This window comes from Anolis carolinensis, chromosome 1 (assembly GCF_035594765.1).
Source record: "Anolis carolinensis isolate JA03-04 chromosome 1, rAnoCar3.1.pri, whole genome shotgun sequence".
Classification (NCBI taxonomy): Eukaryota; Metazoa; Chordata; class Lepidosauria; order Squamata; family Dactyloidae; genus Anolis; species Anolis carolinensis.
The window spans coordinates 122,218,131-122,239,957 of record NC_085841.1 but is presented as its reverse complement, the minus strand read 5'-3'; the positions used below and the strand labels follow the sequence as shown (position 1 = coordinate 122,239,957).

At 38.4% G+C, this 21,827-nt stretch overlaps 1 protein-coding gene across 2 annotated transcripts in view; it reads left to right on the top strand.

The window, feature by feature from the left end:
* Positions 1 to 21,827, top strand: part of cd109 (CD109 molecule) — a 108,283-nt gene that overhangs the window by 6,938 nt on the left and 79,518 nt on the right. For both annotated transcript variants that reach the window (XM_062981695.1, XM_062981690.1), the window contains exons 3-5: positions 19,236 to 19,264; positions 19,973 to 20,203; positions 21,020 to 21,145. In XM_062981695.1, the coding sequence (XP_062837765.1) occupies positions 19,236 to 19,264; positions 19,973 to 20,203; positions 21,020 to 21,145 (386 nt within the window). The remainder of the gene's footprint in view (positions 1 to 19,235; positions 19,265 to 19,972; positions 20,204 to 21,019; positions 21,146 to 21,827) is intronic.

Here is a 21,827-nt window from a genome sequence, read left to right as displayed (position 1 = left end):
TTCTTTCTCTCTCCATTTGCATGACCCCACCCACTGTGTCTCCCTTAACCCTTTCCTACCCTTTCCTACGGCACACAGCAAACAGGAATTGATCAGCAACTGAACAGACTGGAGGGAGAGGTTTGGGGAGAATTCACCATTATTTCTAGGAGTTGTAGGTATTGGGATGTATAGTTCACCTGCAATCTAAGAGCACTCTGAACCCCACAAACAATGGATCTGGAACTAACTTCGCACAGAGAGTCAAGATGGCCAACTGAATTCTGGCAGACTTTGTGGGTGATTGACCTTGGCATCAGAGACTTATAGTTTACTCGTATTCAGAGTCTTGAGTCATGGAAGTTAAAGTACAGTTTAAAGTAATGAGTAATGTAGATGAGTATTTGCCTCTTTTGTGTTTGTGGAAAGACATCTCCTCTTCAAAGCTGTAGAAAAAATTGATTGGTCTGCTGTGGAGATGTGGGGATTTAGTTGCTTTTGTGGTATTTCCAAAGATCTAAGTCAGGGGTCCCCAAACTTTTTAAGCAGAGGGCCGGTCCACAATCTTTCAGAGTATTGAGGGGCCGAATTATCATTTGAAAAAAAAAATACAAACAAATTCCTATGCATACTGCACATGTCTTATTTGTAGTGCAACAACAACAACAACGAAAGAACAATACAATATTTAAAAATGAAAACAATTTTAACCAACATAAACCTATTAGGATTTCAATGGAAAGTGTGGGACTGCTACTGGCCAATGAGATAGTCAAGTTAATTAGGATTGTTGTTGTTGTTGTGTGCCTTCAAGTCATGTCAGACTTTGGCTGAGCCTAAGTCTAAAATTATTTATTTATTTACTGCATTTATTTACTACATTTATATCCCACCCTTCTCACCCCGAAGGGGACTCAGAGCAGCTGTATGTACATACAATATATTATATTATTAGCATAACACAATATTAGCATTATATATTACTATATTGAACTATACCACTATACTATTATATAATATGTAATATATAACATATAATTAATATTATTATATGGTATTAATATTAGTATTATATTGTATAACATAAGATTATTATCAATATTATATGTATATACAATATATTATATTATTAAAACTGATATAAAAATATTATATTATAAAACTGAGGGTGGGGGCCAGGTAAATGACCTTGGAGGGCCGCATCCGCCCCCCGGGCCTTAGTTTGGGGACCCCTGATCTAAGTATTTGTAATGCTACATGGCCAAACAGATGAGGCCCTAAGAATTAGTGTAAATTGAATTCAGTTTGCTTCGTCAAATGTATTTGATGACTTAGTCTGATTCATCAGATACATCTTTTTTTTTCTTTTGAGACTAACTGGGACAAAGAAGTTAGAGTTTATATAAACTTATGCTGTAAACTCCCTTTTCCCAGTTTGATTCCAAGGTAATATTTTGTTTTCCTTATATTAATTTTGCTCCTAAAGATGTACTAGGTCTTATTTTCAAGGGATGTCTTATTTTTCCATGAAGAAGAATTCACATTTATTGAACAAAAAAAATGAACATTATATACTGTACAGTAGTTGTCATCACAAACCAGCATAACCAGACAAACTGTGAATCCTGTCAAGGATTTTTTGTTACTAGAATTATTATCATATATAACAATCTATGGTACAGTAGAGTCTCACTTATCCAACATAAACGGGCCGGCAGAATGTTGGATAAGTGAATATGTTGGATAATAAGGAGAGATTAAGAAAAAACCTATTAAACATCAAAATAGGTTATGATTTTACAAATTATGCACCAAAACATCATGTTATACAACAAATTTGACAGAAAAAGTAGTTCATTACACATTAATGCTATGTAGTAATTACTGTATTTACGAATTTAGCACCAAAATATTATGATATATTGAAAACATTGTCTTACTTTTGGGGGAGGCCTTATATTTAGCAATTCAGCAAAACCTGCTAGGTCTTATTTTCAGGGGATGTCTTATTTTCGGGGAAACAGGGTAGAAGAATCTTTTGTATGCTGACAGAGTAACGTGTGTACTTTTGAATACTTATGCCACTCCACTGTTTTGTGATAACAATTCCTCTTGTATTGATTTAATTAAGGATGGGAAGCTCTGTTTTCAGGTCCCAAATGCTTGTTAATGAAAAATGTTTATAGTCTTTTTATGGTATAAGTTAGGTCATTTTCTTCAAGGCATTTCAAGTCTACAGTAGTTCAAGAGAACAGAAAAGTACTGGTATATCCTGAACTCTAAACACAATGTAATTTTTCTAATTCTGAGTGAAGCAGTTTAGCACACACGTAAATGTAAACCTAAATCTATTTGCTTTGTAGACATATCTGGAAAAACCTACCCATCTAGAAAATATATTGAGAAATGCCCAGGTAAAATGACCAGTTTATTTTGTCAAGGTGAATTAAGTTGTTGGTCCCAGAAAATGAGGCCTAATTATAAATATTTGCTGTTAAATTTTATTATCATGTAAAGAGTCAGCACAGGTCATGAGTGGCATCACTTCTCCCTCTGCCCCCATTGCTTAACTGTAGGGATGTAAACCTTGATTATTTCATTATTGCTTATGGAAACAAATAGTTATGGAAGGTTCTTTTTCACTGTAGAAGAAAGCAAACATTTATCCACAGTATTCTGCCTGTATTTCAATGGCCAGAAGTGTTGTGGATAAATTATTCTGCATAATTGGGATGTGTAAACAGGTTAGGTAAAGGTTTTCCCCTGACAGTAAGTCTAAATGTGTCTGACTCTGGGAATTCGTGCTTATCTCAATTTCTAAGTCAAAGAGCCAGTGTTGTCCGTAGACACCTCCAAGGTCATGTAGCCAACATGACTGCATGGAGTGCAGTTACCTTCCTGCCAGAGCGGTACCTATTGATTTACTCACATTTGCATGTTTTTGAACTGCTCAGTTGGCAGAAGCTGGGGCTAACAGCAGGAGCTCATCCCGCTCCCCGGATTCGAACCACCGACCTTTTAGTCAGCAAGTTCAGCAACTTAGCAGTTTAATCCACGGCGTCACCGGGGAAATGTGAAAGATGAATCCTGACTGTCAGGAACTCTGTTTTGACCTGGAAGGTGGAAGGAAATAATAATGAATATTGTTTCCAACTTTAGTTAAAAGGAGTTTGCTAAAATAAGAGACAGTAGTGTGCTATGGAGCTCTACTGTGGAAAACCCTTCTTTCCCAAAATTCAGGGGCTGTGGAAAGGAAATGTCTTTCAAATTACAAGAATGTTGGGTATCTTGAGAAGCATAATGCGCATGAACAACTCATTTTCAACAGGAGAAGGTTCCTAAATGCTCAAATTGTGGATAATCTGGAAGGGAAACCCCTTTTTATTTACTTCTTCCATTGCTTCAGTCATCTTTTGGGTGTTTTTAAAGAGACACCCATTGCCAATATTATACCAGGCAATATATAATGCTGAAACAAAAATCAGTGTAATTTTTTGGTGAATGAATAATTGCAACATCTGTGGGCACGGGAAGTGTAAGGTTTGCAAGACGTCAGAGAGATTACTCTAAAGGGATATTTTAGAAAGCACTGCAGTGGTTATTATTACTTAAGGATCTGCTGCATAACTGTAATATGAACAAGGGCTCTAATGAACCCCTAGGAAGAGAATCAGGTTTATTTCCTAGGCTATGTCAAATCAAATAGTTTTGTTCTGGCATGACATATGATAAATACACAGAGTATTTCTTTTAATGCTTTGGTCAGTCTTCATGAAAGAGCTATTTTGATTCTTGTTTGTTTTTCTTTCTTTTAAAGTAGCCATATTTTGTATTGAGATCCAGGACTGCATTTGTTTTTGACTTATACACTGGAGAAACAGCAGAACCCACACTTAGTTAAAAAAATCGAAGAAAACTGGGTTTTTGCTAATTAGAGTCTTTTTTATGTTAAATCAGTGGCTAAACTTCCTGCTTCACTAGGGTATTTACGATAACAATGTGCCCCAGAGCCAGTCTAACAGAATGAAACCTGGCCTTCCTATTACAGTTAATGAAAGCAGTTCTCATGATGGGAGGGCAGCACTCTTGTTTTATTGGTGGATGCTGTGGAATATGGATTAAAAAATGAAGTATGGCAACAAACTGGCAAGATGAACCATAGAGTTGGAAAAGTTTCTTAAGAATTAATTAGTCCAGCTCCTCTGCATGTCTTGCCAAAAGGCAAAAGTTCTTTGCAACAGTGGTCTATGGACCAGTGCCAGTCCCTGAGCCACGTGCTGCTGGTCTGTGGCTTCCAGGAAAGAAAGAAACAATTGTATCCAGTGGGTACAACCATGGTACAGGTCCCTGGCATGTTGGAAGATAAATAATTGCTGGTTACCCAATTCAAACACCTTAAGAAACATTTCTTTCGAGGATTTGGAGGCAATTAAGCACATGAGGGAAGTGAAAGGTTTTGTTAAGTGGTGGGAAAAGATGATACAAAGAAATAGAACCAAATTTCTTAAACATGAATAACTTTCCCAGACCAGTGTCAGGGATTCCAAGTGAATCGAGACAGAAATGCCAAACTGGTGGTTCAGGTCTATGTTGAAGTCTAAATTTGATGTCATATTGGATACTTATATGTCTGAGGGCCTATGATGCTACACCCAGTTTAAGAAACAGCATAATTAATCACACCTTTTCTGGTGACCACTTGCCTGGGGGCTGTCAATGATTTCTTTTACCACCCAGAGATAAACTTAGTGGGTGGCAAGCAGTCACTGTAGGTATGTCTGAGATCCTTTCCAGTTCCAAGGTTGCACCATTCTGATTGTAAGGTAAATAAAGAATTAAACGCAAATGAAGAGACTCCTTTCAGATTCTTAAGAAGATGCAGGCATATACTATGGTTGTTATATAGCATACAATCTCTTCAATATACGTTTCTAAATGCTAGAGAGTTACTCTCATAAATATATGCAACATATTCTTAATTTCTAATCAGAAACTGACGAGTGTGTGGTAGTATTACAGCATTGGCTTGCACCAGTCACAGCAACTCAGCAGTTGTATAATTGCTACTTATCACAGTGAAAGCAAGAGTTTGACTCTGAACAAGGGAGTTAGGAAAAAATCTTGAGCAGAAGTTACTAATCATATAGAGACTTTGGAAATCACTAACAAGCTAGGGCAAGCAGTGAACATATGCACACTTGGAAAAATATGTCTGTTCTAGCAGTTGTTCCCTACTTGCTTAAACAATAAAAATGCAGCCAAATTTATATGCCAAGTTAGGAAACACTGCTGAATGCTTAGTTGCTAGAGCAAGGCAACAAGCATGGGATTTTACAGTCTGAATCCCATATTATAATATAAACATGCCAGCAAGCCTCACTTCCCTTTTGCCAAGTGACTCATCAGGCATTACTGGTTTCTAGAGCTAGTCTCGGAAAAGTTGAAAGCATAATGTAACTCTCAAAATACTTCATGAGCAACTCATAAGTATCAATTTAGGAACATATTTTCCTTCTTTTTAGAGTTGCTTACTTTTAACCAAATGATGCATCTGCCGAAAGATGATATCTCAGCAATGTTACTGACATCGTTTGCTTAGTTTTATTTTCTACTTGTTGAGATGGAGTCAAATGCCTGAGTCGCAGTTGAAACATTTTTTTTTGGAGAATTTAGACCTATTGTCTGTTTGCCCTCTGTGTTCTGAGGGATTAATTGATTTCTAATAATTTTCTAGATATGGCCTCAAGGACAAAACAGTTATTTATATGTTTTAGAAAACTGAATGGGGAAAGAGGTGATAAAAGTGTTTCACATGTTGTAAAGATGAGCACATATTGTAATTTCCTCAGCTGTTTTTCAAATTTCAAGTATAACTTGCATTGTAAATCCTGCCGATCAAAAGGTATGTTTCCTTACCTCTTCTTTTAACCACCTTCAGATGTACATCACTTGGGCCCTATCTACACATGTTGTAAATTCCCGAATGATGTGGATTATGAGGGGTGTGTGGGGTGGCTAGAGAAGGTACACCACTAATCTGTGCTGCAATGCACACCCACATGGAAAGCACATGTTTAAAAAAGTCAGGAAAAAATCCCAAATCGGGGACAAAATGCACTGCAGCTGATTAGTGTATGGACACTTCAAGTGGAAATTTGGGCGGAATATGCACAGTACTAGTGTAAACCGCTGGAAAACTTGGTTAAAGGATCAGATATGGCGCTCTCAGGAAAGTAAACAAACACCTTCCCCTGTTCCCTCCCTCAGAGGAAATCACTTTCTCCCTTTTATTTTGAGTTGGAAGGTTAGTACCATTACTGATTCTCATCCGATGGGCTGCTCCAGTTATAAAACATTTCTCTCAACGGAAAAAAAGTCATTCTGTTAGATCGATTTGGCATGAGGGGAGTTTTGTGGACCATATGGAAGTTTCTTCTTCTTCTTTTTTTTTTTTTTTGCAATCCCCACAGTGTGTGTGGAGACTCTGGAGTAGAACTGGATTTCTTCAATCTACATTCTGATCCAGATTATGTGACTGTTTAGAAGCAGCCTCAGTTAACCCCAGGTGCTACTTACACAGGTCTGTTTTACAGCTGTATTTATGATAAAATCATTAAATTAATAAAGTCTGAAATTATTTTATTTCTATCTTTGTATAATAGAATGACTTTATTTTTTAAAATTAACATGCTATGTAAGTCATGGTGTTAAATATACAAGGAGCTCCCAAGTTTTGGGAGGGCTTGTTGGCAGTCCTTATTTTGAGCAGCAAGGGGACATGGCTTTCTTGTGCCTTACATCTGTATTTGCAAGGAAAGCAGTGAGTGGTGTGTTCATTCTTCCACTGAAGCACATAAAACTCATTATATTCACTGTTGATGTGCCATTGCTTGGCATCATTTTGTAAGAGGCACTGCTTTCCCTCTTTGTACTCTTACAACTTTTTGAAGAAGTATTTTTGGGCTGGTGGAATGTCCTAGAGGCCTTTCATACTGGTTGCCAAAATTAAATTTTTGGTTACCACTGCCAATCTGGTGGCTGCATTTCTGGAACTGTGTTAAATTCAGAACCCAAATTCCAGTTTTTAATTGAGTAGGGTTAATATAAGTTTTTAACTCAATAAACTAAGAATAAATAAGTCTGTAGCCTTAAACCTATTTACTAGGAATTTCAAAGAGAATCTCTGTGCTATATATTAAAAATTGGATCATTAAGCATTTGAACTTTGCTTAGAAATGCACGTATGTACTTTGAAATCACTGTCAACGTATTATGACCTGTCCTGCATGAGAAAATCTTGCTGTTCCCTTTTCTTGGGAATTAATAAATACTATTGTTGCATTAGCTCCCTTTGCATTTTTGTCTATTTTTTAAAATTGACTACAAGTCCCCCCTCGATCTACTATCGAGTTGAATCAATGAAAATATAATCCATAAGTGAGGAAAAGAGGGAAAGAGAATTGTAGAGGATTGGGGAGGGGGAGTGGGATACAAATAAAGTTAGATATGCTGGATTTCGTATCACAAAATCACAAGTCGAACATTTCCCAACTGTCTAGGACTGTGTGATGTATTTTTGGATGATGTGTGCAGATTCCAGTAGGGTGGCCTTTTGCAGTTGACAGATCATAATTTTGTCAATGTCTGTTGTTTCCAAATGCTGGCTGAGATTTTTTGGTACGGCACCCAGTGTGCCCATCACCACCAGGACCACCTGCACTGGTTTCTGCCAGAGTCTTTGAAGTTCAATCTTGAGGTCCTGATACCGGCTGAGTTTTTCCTGTTGTTTTTCATCAATGCGACTGTCACCTGGGATGGCAACATCAATGATCCAAACTTTTTTTTCCACAACTGTGATGTCTGGTGTGTTGTGTTCCAGAACTTTGTCAGTCTGGATTCGGAAGTCCCACAGTATCTTTGCGTGTTCATTTTCCAATACTTTTGCAGGTTTGTGATCCCACCAGTTCTTTACTGCTGGGAGGTGGTACTTGAAACATAAGTTCCAATGAATCATTTGGGCCAAATAGTTGTGCCTCTGTTTGTAGTCTGTCTGTGCGATTTTCTTAGCAGCTGAGGATATGATCAATGGTTTCGTCGGTTTCCTTGCACAGTCTGCATTTTGGGTCATCAGCTGATTTTTCGATCTTGGCCTTAATTGCATTTGTTCTGATGGCTTACTATTACTACTGTTAAGCTTTCCCAAAACTTGGGAATCCTTGCATTTTCAGAACCATGTCTAAAGTACCATTTTTTAAACAGAAAAATAAACATTCTGTGTACAAAAATGTCAATTAAATAATTTCAAGGCCTTGGTCAATTTCATGCTTTAATTTGATTAAACTTCCCACACTGCAGTTGAGTCAGAAATGCAGCTGCAAAACAGAACCAGGAAAGTGAGTAGTGATATTCATCTGAAGGTGGTGAAAAAGAGAGGGAAGGAAACATCCACCGGTTAAAATCTGACAGTGGAATAAGATCAAAGCAGCTAGGTTGGCTTCCCTTGGCAGAGAACTTCAGAACCTGGAAAAAGGCACCAAGAAGTCTCTTTCTTGTGTTCCTGGGTGCAATAGAATTCAGTTCAACACCACTAACTGCCATGGCTTTATGCAAGAGAATCCTGGCACCAGCACTCTTTGGCAGAGAATGTTGCCCGGTGCTGGTTTGTGAAGTGATTTAGTTTCCAACTCACGACCCCCCCCCCCCCCCCGAACCACTCCAAGCTGTATCCCAGAAGCAAGCAAAAATAGAACAGAGTCATCTCACAACAAACACATGTGCTTCAGCCTGTCTATTAGCCGAGTCCAACTGCTAACATCTGACCTTATCTACACATTGTTTTAGTAAACTCGTGGATTCAGGTTTTAATCCAAAATATACCAGAGGCATTAATCTTCACCATTGTAATACAGTAGAGTCTCACTTATCCAACATAAACGGGCTGGCAGAACGTTGGATAAGCGAATATGTTGGATAATAAGGAGAGATTAAGAAAAAGCCTATTAAACATCAAAATAGGTTATGATTTTACAAATTAAGCACCATAAACTTCATGTTAGACAACAAATTTGACAGAAAAAGTAGTTCAATACGCAGTAATGTTATGTTGTAATTACTGTATTTACAAATTTAGCACCAAAATGTCATGATGTATTGAAAACATTGACTACAAAAATGCGTTGGATAATCCAGAACGTTGGATAAGCGAGTGTTGGATAAGTGAGACTCTACTGTACATACAAAACTGTACATACAAAATGTACAAACAGGATATGCAGATCCACTTTCCTTGTACTTGCAAACAAAGTCATCAGATAGTCACATACAACACATAGACAGATACTCACGATCGAGTCACAGAGAAGAAAGATTTATTCTTTCATCCTCCTTCTATAGCCACCTTCTGATAGGTCATCAGAAAAGGACAATGGCAGATACCCCTTAAGTATTGCATCATGACATTTACAGCCATACTCAGGTGTTATCAATATACTACATGTTCATCAAACAATATTTTCTCTGTGATTGGAAATGCTGCACCATTTCTATCTAACAGAGAAGGCTAAAGACCTTGTGAAGCTATCTATCCCATGATTCCATAGCACTAAGCTGTGGGGGTTAAAGTGGTGTCAAACTTAATTAATTCTGTAGTCTTGATGGACCCCATCAGTCATATGTATGTTAGTGGTAGAGCCAAGAGAAGAGCCTTTCCAGAAGAACTTAAAGTTTGTGAAGAATTTATGGGAGAATGTGCTGTTTCAAACAACTTAGCCCCAAGTGGTGTAACAATCTCTAGGAATATAGGTAATAAACAGCACTCAAAATTGTGCTTGAAAACAATCTACTAAGCTATTGTAATAAAAGAATCATAAGTTCTGGACAACCAGCCCCAGTCAATAGTCTGGCTTCCGCATTCTGGACCAGCAGAGATTTCTGGATAATATTCAAGGCAACATCACACAAAGCACAAAAACAATAATTTAGATAGGATTTGTCTGAGGCATGTGTCATTGTGGCTAGGTCTGACTCATGACCTGGGTAGACTTGGGCCCCCTCCACACAGCTGAATAAAATCCTACATTTTCTGCTTTGAACTGGAATATATGGCAGTGTGGACTCAGATAACCCAGTTCAAAGCAGATATTGTTGGATTATCTGCCTTGATATTCTGAGTTACATGGCTGTGTGGAAGGGCCCTTGGACTAATGTGACACGCTGTAGGAGGGATTGCCCCTGAAAAGGGTTTCAGTGGTGTATCTGTGAGAAAATATAGATGTAGTTTGTAAGCATTCATAGGTCTGTGATAAACTTTGTATATGTAGACATCAAGATGTTAAGCACACATAATCTGAAATTTAGTAAATTGTAAAATACGCCCCTGCAGCCAAATGACAACAAGGTTTTGGAGGAAAAGAGAATAATTATTCATTAGTAATGTAGTAGGTCATTTTGAATGAAGGTTTGATTGTGCTTGTTAAGATTTATTCTTAAGCAGAATAGTGGGAAAACGCTCTTGGGAACAGTATTATTTTTCCACTTCACCAGCAAGGTTATACTAAAGCTTAAAAAAAAAGTCTCAGACTTGGCCAAGCTTAGAAGTTCTTAATGTCTTAGTATATTATGTTTTTAATCAGTTCAGGACCCAACTGCATGAAATTTGTAATTTCCCCTTTTTCCTGAGCTCCTCTAAAATTCAGGATAGAGGAAAAAGAAAGAAATGCTTCTTTTAGCACATGTTATACCAGGAAGAGGTAATGGTTAGCACCAACTTTAATGGCTTTAAAACAGTGTTTCATCTGAAGCCACTTAGCATCTCAAAGCCTCTGAAGGGCCATACAACCCTGAATATCAAGACAGAAAATCCCACAATATCTGCTTTGAACTGGGTTATCTGAGTCCACATTGCCATATATCCCAGTTCAAAGCAGATAATGTGGGATTTTATTCAGCTGTGTGGAAGGGGCCCCAGTATATCAAGGCAGATAATCCACAATACCCACAGTTTTGAACTGGATTATCTGAATCCACACTGCCATATAATCCAGTTCAATGTGGATTTTATACAGCTGTGTGGAAGGGGCCTGAGTCTTCTCCATTTTAATTTTTTTTTCTCAGCACAATTACTCAAATTACATGCATGTATCATGGTTTGATTTCTCCATCCCTCAGAATTCCTGAACTCTTCCACCAGCCCTTTTTCGTTCTGGGTGTGGTTGAAAATGTCAATAATTAGTCACTGCACAGTTGCCTAGCCTTGCTTTCAAAAGAGATTAGATGAGATCATGAAGGACAAGGCTGTCATTGGCTATCAGATGGGATGGCTGTACGGCACCCACAATGTTAGAGACATAATGCCAGCTCTTGGGAAAGATGAGCAATTGTCATGCATGTTCTGCTTGTGGGCTTCCCCATGAGCCTCTGATGGGAACATAATTCTGGACTAGGTTTACCTTTGGTGTTATCCATTTCCATTTATTGACTTATTGTTGCATGCCTTCCAAGTTGTTTCTGACTTACAACGAACCTAAACCAAACCTACCTATCATGGCCTTTTCTTGGGAATATCTACACTTCTATTTACATCTACACTGACCATCTAATGTAGTTTCAAACTGGAATTGAAGAAAGTGGTTTTGCTGTACAGATGGTTGCATAGGAAATTCTGGAACCAGTTTGAGATCCAGATGGTGATTTTACAAACCACAGACAAGTGATTTGCATTTCTTTCATTTGCTTTTGTGGGAGCATAGCTTCAAACTGCATTAAATTGCCAGGGTAGATGGTTCTTAGTCCAGTCCTTAAACCACTGTACCATACTATTTCTTCTTTTTGTTACTTTATTTATACCCCATATTTCTCCTTGAGGGGACTCAAGATAGCTAACAGCCTGTTATTTGATTGCACAGCCCAACAAAATAAATCCCGGTGCCTTGGTTTTTAGGCATGTTCCTGGGGCTATGACTCAGAAAATTGCATTGGGATAGACCACATCCCCTCTAATTTCTTAGATATAGCATTGGCTATCATGATTTTTATGGGCAAGCAGATCACAACTGGTAGATGGCGTATATTCTGTATCTCAAAAACTATAGCTGACTGGGGGGAAACTGGTTCTGTTTTTGGAATCAGCAGGTTAGACATATCCCAAAACAGGACCAGCATTTGAAGTACCAGAATATATATTGGCTAGTGTTCTATAAGCAAACAAATAATGTGTTTTTAGGATTGCACCCTAAACAAAGTTAATCTGGTTTATGTGTAGATTGCATAGGGCTGGGTCACTATTTCAAGTTAAATGCCATTTTGCTTATTTCTTAAGTCCTTTGAAAGAGAGTTGCTGGACAAAGCAGCTTCAGTTAGTATGACTTTGGAGAAGTCCTGGGTGTTTTGGGTGTCAGCATATACATGTTTGCTGTCAGAAAGGCAGCGGAAAATATATTCAGCTACAGCAGACACATAGGAACCTTTCATCACAGTATATTAAGATTACATTTAATGTTTATTACTCTGCCAAAATGTAGTTTGAGTCAGACGGTTGAGCAGATTTGTTTAAACTGACATGGATAGTTAAAAGCAAGGTGAAATTTTCCTTTCTTGTGTCAGATCAAAAGATTTCTTTCATTAAATTGAAATGCTTGTCAGAACCAGTGTCTGACAGTTACATTTGGTTTTAAATAATTGTAAATAATATTGTTCAGTTAAGTTATTATCCACAATCTTCTTAAATTGCTGTTTTTGTTGGCTTCGTTTCTGTGTTTAAGAATATCCCAATGCTGTTAGTCTACCCATTTAATCACACAAGGTGTTTTTAGTGTCCTAAGATGCTTTCCTGCCTGTTCAGCAACAGATGGACACGCTACCCATCATACGATGTCGTTGGACTTCTGCCAGAGACCCCGCCCACAAGTGGAGTGGAAGCATCCTAGTAAGCTTCCCTTCAAACATGGGAGCCTGCCTGTGTTGTGCTAGCTCCAATGAAAACAGCATAGATTGGCACCGCTTCAGTGATGCTTCCCCTGTGTGATGCTTTGTACGGATTTATCTGAGTCTACACTGCCATATAATCCATTTCAAAGCAGATAATCTGGATTTTATACAGCTGTGTAGAAGGGGCCTACTACTCTGCCTCACCAAAGTCCAACTCCCATTATTCCATAGCATTGAGTTGTGTTAAACTGCATCAATTCTGTAATATAAATGCAGCCGTATTCTCCAAGGCCCACAGTGTGGAAGAGAGAAGTGGCCACTGCCTACATGGATGTCCATCCAGGCCATCTTAACTGGCAACCAACAAACAGCATCTTAATAAAATGTAGGTTTGTGAATCTAACATTAGCATTTTTCCCTTCTCCAGTAAAATTAATTTGTCTGGTGAAGAAGCCAGTAGATATTTGAAAGCTTGCATCATGTTTTTAATGAATTTTTGATTGGCCTAATAGTTCTATCGCTGTTTTGTGGGCTTTGGATCTTTTCATTCCATCTGCATATGAAAGGTGCCAGATACAAGGAGACTGGTAGAAGACTACTTTTTCTGGTTGGGTACAATGATGCCTCTTGTACTGGTGCTGCTTGATGAAGTGAATGAGAAGGAATTGGAATGAGGACCTCATCACATTTATCTTGGCCCCTTCTACACTGCTATATAATCCAGATGATCAAAGCAGATAATCCACATGATCTGCTTTGAACTGGATTATATGAGTCTACACTGCCATATAATCCAGTTCAAAGCAGATGTAATCTCAATTTTATATGAACCTGCCCGGGCCCAGAGATCTTTAGGAGAGGCCCTTCTCTCAGTCCCACCTCCATCTCAAGCTCACTTGGTGGGAACGAGAGAGCGGCCCTTCCTTCTCGGTGGCTGCCCCCCGACTCTGGAACTCCCTTCTTCCCAGGGAAGCCAGAATGGCCCTGTTGCCCTTTCAAGGGCAAGCTAAAACCTTTTTATTCAGGCAGGCTTTTAAAGATTTTAAAGGCAGGTATTTAAGATCAAATCAGGGGATACTGTGGTCTTCAACCTTGAATATGTTTTAATAGTTTTTAACTGCCATTTTTTAAATACAGTATATATTTAATCCTGTTTTAATGGTTGTATTTGTATATTTTAAATGGTTATGCTAATGCTTTTATGTTAATCCACTTTGAATCCCCTTTGAGGGAGATAAAGCATAATAATAATAATAATAATAATAATAATAATAATAATAATAATAATTGTATGTGACAGTGTAGAAGGGGCCCTTGATTCTTGTTTCTGTGCACCTGCAGGCCAGTTTGCTTCTAGGGCATGCATATGCGCTGCTTAAAAGACCTTTCATCTGCTCCCTTGCCCCAGACAAAACAAATGCTCAAGTCTGGATATAATCATATATACTACATATATTCATATAATGGATATAATCAGGTAACTTGGATTTCACTGTTGCCTTTGAACTAGCTTTTATATGGTTAAAGATATAAAAGATGTAGGTAGAGTATTCATTTTGGCTCTCACTTCCACTTTATTAGCCTACAGGATCTGATATTAACCAGGGCTGGTACTGCTTAGCATCCAAGATAAGAGAGGCTCTATATACAACCACATGCACATTGCTGTTTGCTGTATTGTCCCCTTTTACTCTGCAGAGATTCGAATTATTCTAGTCTTGCTCATTTTTCTGAGTACAGACATTATAAATGCACAAACTCCTAAGCTCATTCTCATGATTTCTGGTTGCACTGCCAACTTTCCCTCAATTAGTATGATGCTGTGGCCAAATGTCAGATCAGCCCAGAAAGATATTACTCCAATCTGTGATTTAACAGTGATTTTTTTTTTGTGGGAGGGGGGAACTGATCTGATGTGTATAATACCATCCTGGATGGATGAACCATGGAGAGTTAGACTCAGCTAGTTGGGCCCTCCTGAACATTTGTGGGATGGAGAAGAGGAATTGCTGTGATTTCTAGGTTAGCTTTCCCTCCCCAGGTTTACTGCTCATCTGCATGCCAGATTTTAAGGCTTGTTTTTAGTACTGGATGTTTGGACATAATGTGGCTTCTGCTGCTGTGCTTTCCCTCCAGCTGCCTAACAGTTTTCATACCTGATCTGAGGTTACCTCTGACTTGATGGTGAAGAAACCTAAGACGATTGCCTGTTCATAGCAGAAATTTCTAATCTAGTGCATTGCAAGATTTGGCTTTGTGGAGGAATGATAGGCACAATGCTCAAAGATTTCAGGTGTTTGGTTTAAGGTGTTGGAAAACTTTTGAGCATATTACAAACCAGTCTACAGTGGGATGTTGGTCTCTGGTGGGATTTGGTTCCAGCCCTCCATGCCCTGCCCTTCCCATAGATGCCAAAATTCAGGGATGCTAAAGTCCTATTATATGCATTGGCATAGTAAAGTAGGGTCTCTTATATAAAATGGTAAAATCAAGGTTCGCTTTTTGGAATTATTTTTATAGGGAAGCGGAGGTATTTTCAAGCCATGGATGTTAAATCTGTGGATACAGCATCTGTGGATGTGGTGGGTGGACTGCATATTAATTTGCAATCTACTGTTATTGGTCTCTATATTGATTAAAAATGCAAATTTATTTTATAAGCAATTTATATCCCTTTTGTTGATTATGGACAGGTAAGAAATAACCAAGGGTGAGTCCATAATGGCCGGTAACTCCACGGCTATCAACAGAAGAAATACTCAGTGCTGACCTTGGAGGTAGCACATGCACCCTGCTGAACCTGCTGTGGTAGTGGGTTGGTGTCCACATGGTCCAGCTGGGCCAAGACTGCATCAGCCCAGCCTCACCTTATGCATTGCCATAACTGTACCCAACTGGCCACACAGCTCTGTTTGAACTCCTGGCCATTTCAGGTGCCCCGTCGTGATATGGGCAGAGGTGCCTGCATAACTAGGAATAAGGTGAAGGACCATTTTCTCACCTTCTGCCTGGATGGGTGGTTGCCTCTGTTGATGTCAAAACAGGACATCTGTGACTGTCAGGAGCTCACACAGAGCTCTGTGGCTGGCTAGGAGTGGCGACAGTAGTGACATGGCCATGATCCATTCCCTTTTCCCTGCACTCGTCAGTGCAGAGAAGGGGTGATGACAGCAGTTTCCAATCTGGATAGTGGACCAGTCCAAATTAGACCCAATCTAATTGTCCACCCTGCCTTGGACACATAATACTCCAGAGTTTCCATCAAACTCCTGAGCGCCACTGAACTTTGCTTAAAGGGGGGCAAAGTTGGTTTAACCAAGGATAACCCACAATACTCACTGGATGAACTGGAACATCTTGACGATAGTCAATTCAGAGTGAGTCTGAGTTTTCATGCCCATATAGACTGGCCCTGATGTTGGAAAGTGCTTGAGGGGTTAATGTCTGTATGCTTTGCTGTCCTTTCAGAAAAGCTATTAAATTTTTTTCCAATCCACAATTTCTAGCATTCCAGAAACATAAAAGTTTCGCTACAGTTTAGACATTCAAAGAAAAGGTGTCAGGCAAATTTACCTAGGGAATGTGAACATAGAAATTAACAGTTTGAAGTATGAACGCTTCCCAACGCACACATCTACACTCACCGATTATGTCAATCAGCTCCATGTCAGCTGCACAATGCAATTCAGGTTGACTGGGCAAAGAGTGACACTTTACATATGATATTTTTGGCACACAAGTTAAACAGACCGAGTGATAAAATACAGTCTTGCCTGATGCTTTTGACAATTGGAAACCATTTCTTTTCTCTATATTCTGTCCTAAGAGTCGCCTCTTGTTCTGAGTGTAGTTATGTATCAAGACAATCAAGATCCTAGGGTTTCAATAACTTTTAAATGATTAAAATGTATTTGCTCTCAAATGAGATAATAAGCCTAAATGTGATGATGGTTTCTGCAGATGAATGGCATGATAGCAAATATGGAATCTTTTAACATAAGAGTGGGCAAAAACGGAAATTACATTACAGTGTGATTTAACTGTATAAATTACAATAAAAATCTGATGTCTCATTCCATTAGATAATTGCTGTCTCCATAAGATTTTGGTTTTGAATTTACTTACTCCTGCCAAAGCTGAGGGTGCTTTGTGTAACAATGGAAAAGAAATTTAAGAGCAGACTTTCAAAGTGAAAGAAGTACTAAATACCCATCATTAGATGTCGATGGGAATTAAGATTAAATTAGTTCATGAGAATGTGGATTTAGGAATCAGTTTTCTTTTTGAATTTTTCCAAAGTGCTTGCACTTTGCCTTTTTAGATTTCAAAGGCTAGAAGAATATCATTTCATGTTGCAGTCTTCTCTGGGGGCCTTTCCACACAGCCATATAACACAGAATATCAAGGCAAAAAATCCCACAATATCTGCTTTGAACTGGGATATATGGCAGTGTGGGCTCAGATAACCCAGTTCAAAGTAGGAATCGTGGGACTTTCTGCCTTGATATTCTGATTTATATGGCTGTGTGGAAGAGCCTTGGGTTTTCTGAGTCCACACTGCCATGTATTATAGTTCAAAACAGATAATGTGGGGATTTATTCAACTGTGTGGAAGGGGCCTGAGAAGTGGAGCTTTGAGTACTTTTGTGAGGAAATTAAATAATGGATTCGGCTTTTTGGATAACTTCATCTGGCAAATGAGGTATATATAGTACTTAATGATTTTAGGCTAGAATCATATTCCGAAATGGACAAGAAAGAAACTCCTGACTTGAGAAACAAGTACTTTATATACTTATATATAAGTCTAGAAGTTTTAAGGCCCTTTCACACTGCTATATAATCCAGATGATCAAGGCAGACAATCCACAATATCTGCTTTGAACTGTGTTATCTGAGTCCACACTGCCATATAACCCAGTTCAAAGCAGATAATGTTGGATTTTATACAGCTGTGTGGAAGAGGCCTCAGTCAAAATTTAATCGAGAAAACCTGAATCAGTTCACCTATGGATCAATATAAGAACACCTTGTCTCTTATCAAATAAAGAATCACTTCTTTTCACAGTAGAGTGGCAAAAGGCAAACGTTTTGTCCATCCCTCCAAAAAAACCCTTAAAAGCACTGAACCCCCCCCCCCCCCAAATCTCTGCTATGGTGTTGCATCTAACTTTTTTTGTTAGAAGCAGCACCACAGCAGAGATAAAAGTTAGAAACAACACTGTAGCTTTCTGTACTGCCATTGAAGAGGCATATATTCATGGGTATAATGAATGAAAATGGCATCAGATGTGGACACACACTCTTTTTGCAGACTGGGCAAAAAGTACCTCCTAGCTCATTTCAGGGCTGAATCTACCAGTAGCCAGAATAAGGACATGGTCTCTCTCCCCCTCTCCCCCCCAATGAGAATCGTGTCCCTGATGAAACTTTCCTTCCTGAAATCTTTAACAGATAGAGATAATGGAAATCACCCACACTTTAGAACTCTTGTATTTGTTGTGTTCGCATTTTCTTGATAACTTTAGCTGGCAATTCATTTTATGCCCAAAGTGTATTTCTAAATGTTCAATTGAAGTTTTGAATTATTTGTTGAGTGTCTTGAAGTCATTTCTGACCTAAGGTGACCCAAAGGCAACACTATCATGATTTTTACAAAAGGTGTTTGTCTCTACTTCTAAGAAAATGTGATTTGACCAAGATAACCCTTGGGAGGTTTCCATGGCTGAGTGTGTATTTGAACCCTTCTCTCTAGGGTCTTCATCCAATGCCCAAACCACTAACGCTTTACTGTAATGCAAGGCATATTGAGATTGAATATAAGCTTAACTGGAAGTGGTGACAATTACTGTTTGAGAAGACAATGACATAATTTGCCCCCACCAGTTATTTTCCTGGTTCACATCATGTCGATGGGTAATCATCTTAGAGGGGAACATGATATTAAAGTATCTCCCCACTTCTCTAGTTTTCATGCTGGTTGTTGTTTTTATGAGGTTGGGAATTTCCTCTACCTACTGAACGTTTTAGCTAGGCCTCATCTATACGACCACATAATGCAGTTTGAAACTGAATTATATGGTACGTGTGGCTCCATACTTAATTATATGGCATGGCAGTGTAGGTATGGCTCTAAAATGCCAAATACTGAAATTCGGGGGTGGGGGGTGGGGGGTGGGGAGATCACTGATACATTTACTAGAGTTTTGCTGGAATGCTAATTTCAAATACTGTAAGTCCATTGCAAAGATGGATTTGATGGACTGGGAGATATGTAGAATAAAGTTAAGGGAATTCAGATTAATTGTTTTATCTTTCTTTTTTAAATATAGATTCTCTTGGGACACTTGTTCTTCCAGCTGTAAGTATTTTTTCCTTTAAAGTGTAATAAATCAGTGCAAAGTGTTTTCTGAATATATGCTGTCCTTTTCTCTGAAGATACTTTTATGTATGATCTGAACTATTTTATACTACTAATGGAAAAATATGCTTCTTAAAAATGTCTACAAATATAGTTTAAAGGGCATAACAACAACATTGTCTGGAATTGAAAGAAGCTGAAATGATGATTTAAAAGAGTGTTTGCAGCATGTGTAAAAATAATGGAGATCAACAGGAATATTGAAATATTATTGCTTTTATGATTATGATTTTCTGTTTTGATCACACAGAGTTATGTAAGGGTGTATTTTAATGACAGGTTTTCACATTGTTTCATTGTTGTATATAGCTGTCCTTTGACATTTGCAGTTTTGACTTTTCGGATTTGATTAATTATGGATTTGATTTAATATTATTCTTGCTAGGAATCTCTAGGTTCTCCAGGGTGGTTCTGTGGCTAGCTTCTAGTGCACATTGACCATAGAATGGTGCTGGAAGACACAGAAATTGCTAAAGAGGCGGTGTTCTCCTAAGTAAAAAAAAGATAGCAATTTCTTTATTCACATTTTTCATTTCCATTATGGTCATGTGCCCTATCCCAGTGACGAGGATGGTTGACTGTAATTCTACTTGCATTTAGAAATAACAGTAACCATTCTAAGCATTGTTTTGTTTTTTTCCTCCCCAGCTTCCCTTAGATAGTTCTCCTGGTAGTTACAACTTACTTGTCAAAGGCTATTCAGGGAGCCTTCTCCTGTTTTCCAATCGCACTACCCTTTCATTTGAACACAAGAGCTTCTCGGTCTTCCTGCAGACAGATAAATCTGTGTACAAGCCAGGGCAAGATGTGAAAATACGGATTGTTACTCTGCATCCTGACCTTAAGCCCTTCAACTCTCCTGTAAATATATACATTCGAGTAAGTATGACATAGAAATTGTTTGGTGAAGTAGGGACCTCCTTCAGAGTATAGAGATGCCCTTTATGGTGTTTTGCACTCCAGAAAAGAAAGCGTTTGTTGTAAAATACAACCTAAATTAGGGTTGGGGAAAGTAGAGCTTCTCAGCCATATCTGGTCCTCTGAAGATCACTGTTGTAATTTCTGAAGCCCCAATATCCTTGAAAATTGACTGCTGACTGAACCAGAAATTGGAAGTGATGTGATGTCAATTCTGGTTCATTGCAAAATGGTTCAGTGTGGCTTGCAAGGGTGCATGGGAGTAAAAATGGCCCCAGCCCTTATGCAGTTGTCCACTTGTCTTCTAAATAAATAAGGTAGCCATGCTTAGTGTAAACTGTTGTATATAAGTCCAACTTTTCAGTTAATTTGTTGTACTTAGAGTGCTTCCAAATGGGTTATTCCTAGTGCTAAATGATTTGCTTCCAAAAGGGAACTGCGTTTGGACCTGCTATATGGATTTTAATACACATTTGGGAATTATTTTGTTAATAAAATTGACAAGTCCATGCTTAAATGATGACTATTATCAGTAATTTGAAAGCATCTGTTTCAAGAAGCAAAGAGGGCAACTCCATTGATGATGATGTTTTGGTATGGATTCTGCCCCCCCCCCCCCCCCAAAACAATAATCATTTTCTTGTAGTTGTTACAATATTTCAAAAAGCAACTCTTCTAGTAATACTATGTTTCTATATATACCTGGATTTGTTAGTGTAATTTTATTGTACATGTAGTTTAACAATTAATATTGACACTCACTTACTTATGTGTTAGGATCCTCGACGCAATTTGATTCAGCAGTGGCTGACACAGAATGTAAAGCTGGGCAAGATAGCCAAGCAATTTAAACTATCTAAACATCCTGTGTTGGGGGACTGGAGTCTACATGTTGAAGTAAATGTGAGTATAAAATCAGTGGTCAGTAGATTTATAATATAGTGTTAGTGAAACTAGTGATAAACCAACAATTCAATTTTAATGGAGCTGCATTGCATTCTAGAAATAGTTCATTTTAAGACTTGATATCTAACAAAGAATGGCTATAAAGTAACAGGAAAGAAAATGTTGTGTTTCATGGTATGGTGGAGTGGCAGCCTATTTGGAGCCCCCACAGGATTTTTGTGGGTTTTCAGTTGGCCAGTTTTTGGGGGAAATGTGATTGGCCAGGAGCTCTGAGGTTTTGATGTAGGTCTGATTGGAGAGGCTATAATGGTTCCTTTGGCATGGAGACTGCATTTGAGCTTCAATCTTCATCCCATCCACTTTAGATAGAGCATGGATTTATAGTATTGTTGTGCAGCTGGGTTTTATGTGGCACTTCTATCTGGCAGTGTATCCTGTTCGGGGGGCAGACAGGGCCCGTAGAGGGTATAAGGTTGTAACAGTTTTTAACACAATTTAGATATTTGAACCACAGGGAAAAAAGAAAAGAACAATAACAAACAGTGACAGAGAGCAAACTGGGACTTCAATAATTGTTGAGTGCGAGCAAGTTAAGGAGCAAACAAGAATGGAGCATACAAGAATAACTTTGCATAAATTTTATGGCTTGGCAATTTAGCTGACTCATACATTCCCTGTT